Source organism: Neopelma chrysocephalum, unplaced genomic scaffold, assembly GCF_003984885.1.
Source record: "Neopelma chrysocephalum unplaced genomic scaffold, ASM398488v2 Primary Assembly neopelma1_82, whole genome shotgun sequence".
Taxonomy (NCBI): Eukaryota; Metazoa; Chordata; class Aves; order Passeriformes; family Pipridae; genus Neopelma; species Neopelma chrysocephalum.
This window is the reverse complement of record NW_020897744.1, coordinates 2,042,541-2,051,278: the sequence shown is the minus strand read 5'-3', so window position 1 is coordinate 2,051,278 and position 8,738 is coordinate 2,042,541. Positions and strand designations below refer to the sequence as shown.

At 60.5% G+C, this 8,738-nt stretch overlaps 3 protein-coding genes and 2 non-coding genes across 5 annotated transcripts in view; 4 read left to right on the top strand and 1 right to left on the bottom strand.

Annotated features, from left to right (window-relative positions):
- Positions 1-229: 229 nt before the first annotated feature.
- On the top strand, positions 230-2,592 carry RPL23A (ribosomal protein L23a). The gene is made up of 5 exons (XM_027691037.1): positions 230-368; positions 740-920; positions 1,215-1,391; positions 2,045-2,114; positions 2,526-2,592. Exons 1-5 carry the CDS (start codon positions 251-253, stop codon positions 2,538-2,540), a joined length of 561 nt encoding a protein of 186 aa, XP_027546838.1. The 5' UTR covers positions 230-250; the 3' UTR covers positions 2,541-2,592.
- LOC113971385 lies at positions 1,070-1,144 on the top strand. Its single transcript, XR_003535537.1, has one exon. It is a non-coding gene; the product is annotated as a small nucleolar RNA Z17 (small nucleolar RNA).
- LOC113971384 lies at positions 1,907-1,973 on the top strand. The gene has a single exon (XR_003535536.1). It is a non-coding gene; the product is annotated as a small nucleolar RNA SNORD42 (small nucleolar RNA).
- A 2,833-nt stretch (positions 2,593-5,425) lies between the features above and the next one.
- TLCD1 (TLC domain containing 1) lies at positions 5,426-7,496 on the bottom strand. The gene is made up of 4 exons (XM_027690986.1): positions 7,262-7,496; positions 7,020-7,102; positions 6,611-6,693; positions 5,426-6,194 (listed from the first exon to the last, which is right to left on the bottom strand). The coding sequence occupies exons 1-4, from the start codon at positions 7,456-7,458 to the stop codon at positions 5,799-5,801; spliced, it is 759 nt and encodes a 252-aa protein (XP_027546787.1). The 5' UTR covers positions 7,459-7,496; the 3' UTR covers positions 5,426-5,798.
- Positions 7,497-8,170: 674 nt separating this feature from the next.
- NEK8 (NIMA related kinase 8) overlaps positions 8,171-8,738 on the top strand; it is an 11,142-nt gene continuing 10,574 nt past the window's right edge. The window contains exon 1 of the mRNA XM_027691209.1: positions 8,171-8,181. Within this exon, the coding sequence (XP_027547010.1) occupies positions 8,171-8,181 (11 nt within the window). The remainder of the gene's footprint in view (positions 8,182-8,738) is intronic.

Below are 8,738 nucleotides of genomic sequence, written 5' to 3'. Positions count from 1 at the left end.
CGTGGGAGGGGCCAGGACGCCGGTTCCTCCGGGGCTGGGCCATTGCGCTGCCACCCGCGCGGTGGGACACCGGTAACCCCCCGCCACCCCGGGGTTCATCGCGGTACGCCCCGCCACGACGGCGGGTGGTGTACCGGACTACAACTCCCGTGATGCCCCACAGCGTGACGCATGCGCAGATGTATCATTTGTAACTACTACTACTTCCAGCATGCTTTGAAGTTTGTCGAGAGAGTTGGTGCAATGGTGTATGGGTGGAGTCAGTCTTGCTCTCGCGAGACTTTGCGCTATAAGCCCGTGCGGCGCGGCGCGGGAGGCCCCTTTCGGCTTCCGCCAGGCCAAGATGGCGCCCAAGGCGAAGAAGGAGGGTGAGGGCGCGGGGCGAACGGTCCGTGTGTGGGGGGGTGCGGGACGGTGTGAGGGACCCCACAGGGTGCGGGTGTATACGGAGGGAGGCGGGCTGAGCGGGGCGGGGCGGGTGAGGCAGGGTTGCGGCGCAGTGCTGGGTGCGGGCACGTGGAGGTGGCGGAATAGGCCTGCCCGATTCTCTGAGGGGGGGTGTCCCCATCTTGGTGAGGGAAGGACTAAATGCCTCTTTTCTCTCGGGAATTGGTTTGTTCTGGTGGGGAAAGGGGGAAATACTAACGCCACTGGGCGTTTCGTGGTTCATTTTGGTTGGGTGAGGTCCTGCTCATTGACGAGGGGAAGCCGTGCCCGGCTCACTGAGGTGTTTCCACAGCTGTGCCTCCGAAGACAGAGGCGAAGGCAAAGGCGCTGAAGGCCAAGAAGGCCGTTCTCAAGGGGGTTCACAGCCACAAGAAGAAGAAGATCCGCACATCGCCCACCTTCCGCAGACCCAAGACCCTGCGGCTTCGGAGGCAGCCCAAGTACCCCCGGAAGAGCGCCCCACGGAGGAACAAGTACGTGTGGCTTGTTGGGCTGTGCCCTGCTGCGGGGCTTGGGAGCAGCCCCGGGGGTGGGCTGGTGTGGGGACCTCCCTCTCACCTGGTCACACTTTGTCAGTGTGCTCAGCCACATGTTGGTGGCAGAGCACTGGAGGGATGTTTGGGGTGCAGGTGATGATTTCAAGCGACCAAAGCCTGAGAGTTTGTGATTATAACTTTTTTTTGGCGACTGATGCACCCCAGAGGAAGCCCCCAAAGTGCAGAGAAGCACCTGCCATCCCTCTGCTAAGCATAGGGTCTCTCCTGCAGGTTGGACCATTACGCCATTATCAAGTTCCCTCTGACCACAGAATCGGCCATGAAGAAGATCGAGGATAACAACACCCTGGTTTTCATTGTCGATGTCAAGGCAAACAAGCACCAGATCAAACAGGCTGTGAAAAAGTTGTATGATATCGATGTGGCCAAGGTCAACACATTGATTAGGTGAGAAGGGGGATAAAAACATGTCACTGGTGGGTGTGAGGTGCTTCAAAAGAAGCATTTTTTAGCTGAGAGTGGGAGTGTGTGAGTTTCAGCAGCTGAGGGAACTCTCAGGAGGAGTGGGACAAAGCTGTGTAGCAATGGCCTCTCCAGGACAAGAGGAAATGGCCTCCATCTCTGCCAGAGGATGTTCAGGTTGGACATCAGGAGGAATTTCTTCATAGAAAGGGTTTTTAAACATTGGAATGGGCTGCCCAGGGAGGTGGTGGAATTGCCATCGCTGGAGATGTTTAAGAAATGACTTTGTGCCATGGTCTAGTTGACAAGTTGGTGATTGGTCTAAGGTTAGACTTGATGATCTCAGAGGTCTTTTCCAACCGAAATAATTCTGTGTTTTCGGTGTTAAAAGTTTTGAGATGTGCAAGTTGAGAGGGAGCACACCTTGGTGGAAGTGGGAGGTGTTGGCAGACCAGAGGGTCAGCTTTGTCAGGGGTCTCTTCCAACACCCAGGGAGTCCTGTGCAAATGATGTAAACTTGAATTCCACTGAGTAACAGTGATGTTTCCAAAGGAACCACTGATGCACATGGGAACAGTGGGAAAGCAGAGCAGGGCAGAGGAGTTGGCTCTGTTCTGATGCCTCGTGTTCTTCTCTAGGCCTGACGGGGAGAAGAAGGCTTATGTCCGACTGGCTCCGGATTATGATGCACTGGATGTGGCCAACAAGGTGAGACATCTTTGAAGCTTTACTGCTCCCTGTTGGTTGTCTTGTGTCTCCCTCAGTGATTGTTCTTCCTGCTGTGCATGTGAGGTACTTGTGCTTCAAGCGTGGCACTTCTGTGTCCCTGTAGCCAGGATCTGAGTGTTCAGGAGCACAGCCACATTCCATGTCAGTTCAGTCCTCAAGGTGGCAGGAGGCAGTGGTGGTACAAATTGAAGTAGGGGAATGTACGAGGATCACTCTGGAATAAACATACAAAGCGGATGTGTAAGGCTTTTGGGCAGGTCTGGGAGGAAGAAGTTGTCCTTGGAGGACGGGCATCCTGGGGAGATGCAGCTGTGGCAAAAATGTCTGAGGTGGAGGCTCTGCCTTTCTGCCACCCTAACATCTGTTTTAACATCCTTTGCTTCTTTCCAGATTGGAATCATCTAAACTGCATCTGCCGAGGACTGTACAGACATGATAATAAACCTTCTTACACCACTGAGGGCTCTTGTGTTTTGTGACAGCATAACCAGTGTGAAAGAGAGCACTCAGCAAACTTTGGGGCTTCATTTTGGTGAAGGGGGTTCCTCCCTCTCTTCCTGGCAGTGGGTGGGTAGAGCCAACTGCTCCATGAGAGGATCTCGCAGGGGGCAGCGCTGTCCTGCTCAGGGGGTCTCCAAGGTCACTCACCTCTGCTGTGGGTGAACATGAGGTGAAACGTCCCTCAAATCTCAAATATCTCTATATTTACCCCAAGACTTCTGGTGTTCTCCAGGATTTCCTTGCAGTTTATTTAGGATGTGTTTGTAATCGGTATTTTTGGTGTCCTGCGTCGCTTCCTTGTGGAGCAGACCATGGCAGGTAGGTGGTGACCACAGCAAAAACCTGTCAGTGGCTCAGATCTGGCACAAGTGACCTCACACCATTTTCGAGTGTATCAGCTCTCTGCTTATGCTGCAGGTTCACTTGAAACCCTCACACTAATCCAGCAGCAGAGGCTTTGTGGTTTTTTCTGGCACAATCCCTGCTCCGTGTGCTGCAGCGTGTGAGTTTCCCTGTTGCTGTTCCTCACAGGGTTCACTGTCCTCTGGGCTGTTTGCAAATGCTGCTGTTGCTGCCTCTGCAGTGTTTGGCTTTAAGTTTGTAGATGGAACCGGCTTTTAGAGTGCTTGGAGTCAGGAGGACGTGGAGCACTGGGTGAGCAGGGAACAGGGGAGTTACGGAAAAGCCTTTAGAGGTACTTGAGCTTAAGTACATAGTTAGACTTGACTGAGAAAGATGATGAAAGCTGTGACCAAATATTGATTAGGGCTAATTGAGCTCTTGAGCAGTAGGACAGAGAGTTCCTTCAGGCCTCTTGTGGAGAGCGTCGGATTCCCGGGGCAGTGGTTTGCAGTGTGAGGGATGGTGGTGGATGGAAAAGGGGAGTTGGTCTCGGTCTTGGGGGTGAAGATCTGTGCTGGGTTGTGTGGCCCTAGGCTTGACACCTCTCACCTGAGCTCAGGGAGGCAGGAGGTGCTCCCTGCGTGCAATAAGGGATGAAAAACCACCTGGAGGGAGTAGTGCTGCTTCCCTGTGTGCTTCCCAGGCACCAGCCCAACCTCCTGCCTGTGGATGGGCAGCAGCAGGATCCCCTGAGCCCCAGGCCACCTCTTTATGTATAGTCACCCCAAGAAAGATGCAAGGGGAGAGGTGCCCCTCTTGTAGCAACGCTTGGTGTCACTGCTGGGTGGGGAGTGGGTATGGAGAGCCAGGATGTGCAGCAGCAGGAGGCTGGGAGGGGTTCCACATCAGCATGACTTGCATTCAGCCCTGACCTTGCCTCAGCTCAGCCTGGTAGCTGCTGCCCTGGCACTTCACTTGCCTCTTGCTCCTGGCTGGCAGCCGGCCTGATCCACAGCTGCCCCAGCCTGGACAGCACTGCAGTGCTGGGAGATGCTCCTGCTGGAAGCCAGGAAACAGTGGGGATCCCTGCTTTGGGAAACTGTGTCATGCCTGGCCCTTCCACACTGCTTTAAGGACAGTGGAAGCATGGGCTGGTCATCTGAGCCTATAAACTGCTGGGGCAGAGCTGTGTCTGCTCCATGTGGAGAGCCAAGGGGAAAGGGGCAGCAATCAGGGTGAGGGGAAACTAAGATCCAGGCTTGATTGTGCAGGGTATTTGCAGATGGAATTGGTACAGAGAGGCCACGGGGCTTAAGCTGCAGCTGGAAGACACGTAGCTGTTGGGATGTGCTGCTGAGGGTAAGGCTGTGCCCTGCCAGGGCTGCTGAGCTCCTGCTTTGAGCAAGGAGGGAACGAGGCAGTGGATTTAGAGCTGGCAGAGGTCCCTGCCCACACAGTGTCCTGGGTATCATGTCCCTGTCCCAGCTGCCAGGCTGTTCCTGGCACACACCCCCTGCCACAGTGCCAGTACACACCAGGGAGTCCCAGCAGGATCCTGATCCTGTGAGGTGTCTCCCAGCTCTCTGGAGGGAAGGGTGATTCCCCCACTGCTTCCCCTTCACCAGCTTATTTCAGCCACAGTGCCTGTCTCTGCCTCAGCTGGGCTGGTGAGGGGGTGGGTGGGACAGATCCTGCCTGGAGTAGGGGCTGGACAGGAGTCCCTCTAAGCCCCACTGCTAACGCCGATCCAGTGCAATCCTGGAGCTGTCACGTCAGCAGGATTTGCCTCCCCGATGCTCCGGTGCTCCACAGGACCGGCTGGGCCAGTTCTGGCCCCGCTCCCCTGGGGAGCTGAACCCTCTCCTCCCGCTGTTCTGAGGGAGCTGCTGGAGCCATCCTGGTCCTGTGGCTGCAGGAGAGGGCTCAGCACACTCACGGGGCTGCAGCTGTGCTGTGCTGGTGAAGATTGCTCTGGGGGGATGCAAGCATGCAGCAGTCTTCCAGGAAGAGCCCATGGCCTCAGACGGCTTTTCCATGCCAGCTCCACTTCACGTGGCTGCCGGGTGAGTCACGCAGCCCAGACAGGCTCCTTGCTGCCACAAGGCTTGGTACCTCTCCTGGCTCCCTTCAGCTCTTCCCTGCACAGCCCTGGGTCTCTGGAAGAGCACAGGAGTAAGGAAGAGGAGGGGAGCCCATCCATGAGAGGGATGGGGTCTTTTTGTTTAAGGCTCAGCTGGGCTGGTAGGACCCACGGGGGCTGGAGTGCATCCCTGGAGGGTCCCTAGAACAAAGAGGACTGCAGAAATGTGCCGTCTTTGCCCCTGAGGACTGCCAGCCCTCCGCTGGGAATGGGGCACGTCCTTTCCCACAGCCCTGTCCCCCCAGCCTCTCCCTGACCCAGGGCAGTCCCTGGCCCGCTCTGCCCCACAGAAGAGCCAGCCCAGGTGTGCTGCGGCAGCAGTAAACAGACCGATTTTAATGCACGTAACACCCAACATCACCATGGGAGGGACTCGTCCCTTCCCTCGCAACCCTCCCAGGCCATCAGCTGTCAAGTGCAGCCACCCCTGGCCCTCCAGCTGCCCATGTGGAAACTGGCTTGGGCTGCTTCTCCATCGGCTGTGCCCCTGTCTTTGGCAGCATCCCCGTGGCTCGGCGAAGCTGTCGGGCTGGTCCAGCAGGGAAGCACTTTTAGGCAGCAGAGTAGGTGAAGGCAGGGCCTGGGGCCTGGGAGCGAGCCCTAAGGCACATCAGAGCAGGTTTGAAGAGCCCAAAAACCTCCAGGAGCCGGAGCCCGGGTTCCCCCTCGGTGCACACGTCTCAGTCTATCAGAAACTTCTCACCGTCCACATCTCTCCCTGCAGAGCCCTTGCGCAGGGAGGGGAAAAAATCGGAGCGGAGGAGGCGGGAGAAGTACATGAGGATCATGGCATCGAGCAGCAGGAGGTTGGCAGTGAGGAAGGCACCCTGGCCCTGCACCTCCACGTAGCGGAGGAAGTACCAGGTGAGGTAAGCCTGGGGCGCCAGGCGGAAGGCGAAGTACATCACCAGGTTGATGTACTTGTTGGCCTCGTAGAGCGCCGGGGAAGGCACGTTGCTCATCTTCAGCAGCATGCGGACGGTGAGGAAGATGTTGCTCACCTCCACCAGCAGCAGCAGCACCGCTGCCACCAGGAAGCGGCCTGTGATGATGAGCGAGACGAAGGCAGAGATGGCCTGGGACACACACACACAGCAGGGTCAGCCCTGGCGGAGGCGAGTTCTTCCCCACCAGGGTCTGGGCATATGCAGTGCTCTTCCCCCCAACCAGAGATCCCAGCAGCCCCCCAGGGAAAACCAGCCTGGAGAGCCAGATCCCACAACACCAGTTATACCTCCCTGTGCTGGGGAGCTGGGACGAGACTCCAGCCTCTTCCCTCTCCCGGTACAGCAGCCTGTCTGGCTCCTGGCGCTTGGAGCTGATGCTGCCAGGTATCCTGCCCTGCCAGGCGCCCTCGCCTTGTTGATGCAGAGCCTAACTGGCAGCCAGGGTGAGGCAGAGGGAAGGGCTCTGGCTTGCCCAGCCATAGCATAGGAAACCTGGGTGGGCTGAGCCCCGGGGTGCATAGCCCCCCCGTGCTGGCTGTACTCACCATGGCATGGTGCACCAGGTACTCCCAGGATGAGCGGGACTGATGGTTGAAGATGATGTCAAGGGTGTCGTGGATGAAGTAGCCTGTGGGATGAAGGAGAGCATTGAGGGGGTCTGGCTTGTGCACCATGACCCGCTGTGGTAAGGAGGAGCAGTGAGGAGGAGAGTGGTGTGATTGTGCTCCAGGTGTCGGAGGCTCCTCCACCCTGTCTGGGCACGGAGACGCGGCTGTTCCCCAAGGGGTTGGCAGCCTGCGGGCCCCACGCTCGTGATTCAGGCAGGAGGCACGGAGAGCTGCCCAGCCCTTGAGCCGGGGGCTCGTCCCGAGCCCGCATGCCGGGCGAGGCTGAGCAGGGAGTGGGCAGAGCCCGGTGGAGTGGCTGCGGCCATGGCCCTGCCCGGGTCCTTACCTGAGGAGAAGCAGACCAGCAGGTGCCCTGAGACGCTGTAACCGTCCTGGATGTCGGAGAGCAGCTCCGGGGAGTGCCAGAGGCTGGTGGTGAGAAGAGAAGGAAGAGGGTCAGCCTGGGCGCCGGGATGAGGGACACGGCGGGGCAGGGGACCCACTATGCCCTCCCCTGGGGGCACCGCCGGGGGTCGCGCTCCCACGGGGCGCGCCGTGCCCACCCTCCCCGCGCGCGGCGCCCGGTACCTGAAGAGGGCCCACAGCCCGGCCAGCACGGAGTGCGCGAAAGACACCAGGAGGTTCCTCCAGCGCCAGACGCGGCCGGGGCGGCTCCTCACGGCGGCGGGCCGGGGCAGGGCCAGGGCCAGGCGGCGCAGCGCCCCGAAGATCGCCACGCTGCCGCCCACCAGCGCCGCCGAGGCAGCCCGCCCGCCCGGGCCCATCGCGCCCAGTGCCGGCGGCGCGCGGCCGCGGCGGGACACGCCCCCTACACACACAGCCCGCCCCTTCTGGCCACGCCCCCGGCGGCTGCGGACCGCGCCTCCCGTTGGACGCGCCCTCTTTCTCCCCGCGCGCGCTGAGGGGCGGGAGCGCGCTGGCCACGCCTCCCCCCATTGGCCACGCCCCCGCGTTTGGGTGCTGGCGCGCGTGGCTGCCAGGTGTGTCACCTGTGGGGGGATCGCAGGTGTGTCACCTGTGCCGCCAGCTGTGTCACCTGTGCGGGGATCGCAGGTGTTTGCGCGGGGCGCTGGACCCGTTCCTGCTGTGCGCTGCGTGTTCCTGCACGCGTGTGCGAGGCAGCGAACGCGTGGGTGTGCCAGGGCACTGCCCGCCTGTCCCGGGCAGCGCGGGAGGGTTGGGGGGTGCAGCGTGTGCGTGGCAGATGTTGCCGCACATCTGTGCTGCGCCCTGCGCATCTGTCCCAAGTGCTGCACAGCTGGCGTTGGCCCCGCCACATCTGTCTGCTCTCGGCACCGTGTGTGCGCGTGTCCCGGTCACGGTGTGGCTGTTCCCGGTGGCTGCAGCGCGTGGTGCGGGAGGGGGGATGTCGGGGAAACCATCGTGCCCTGGAAAAGTAGTGGGAGCACCCACAATCGCTCACCTGAAGACACAGACCCCAGGAAGGGGGACACACAGGTGCCCCCTAGTACCAGCATGGCAGCAGGGTGAGGCCAGCTCTGTGGGCCCTGAGGCGTGGCTGGTTGCTGAGTGGGGGTCCTGCCCCATCGTTGCCCCCCGGTGCGGGGCACTGGGCGCTGGCTGGCCCCGGTGAGCCGGGCTAGCTGTCGCTAGATGGCAGCATGGCCACGTGGCAGTGCCACCTCTGTCCTTGTCCCCATTCCAGTGCACGGGCAGCCACCCTTGGGAGCAGGGCAGGACCCCCTTCCGAGCTCTATACCCGCCATCACGGCCGCCCCAGGGATGCTCGTGGTCCTGGGGGTCTAATGCCGGTTTGGGGGGGGACAGAGGGGTCCGTGCTGGCTCTGCAGCAGCACAGCCCCCGCCATGGATGTCCCCCCCCGAGACTAGGGGCTGAAGTCTGCCGAGGGCACCGCCACTCTCTAGGGGTGCCGGGGGGGTCCTGCTGGCACCCCCCAGACCGGGGGCGGGCAGCCCAGCGCTCCCCAAGCCCCTCTCCCTGGGTGTTGCCCAAGGCTCCCCGCGGCACTGGGGTGCCCACCCACCCAGGGGGGTCCCCAAGGCCGCGGTGCGGTGGCGTTAC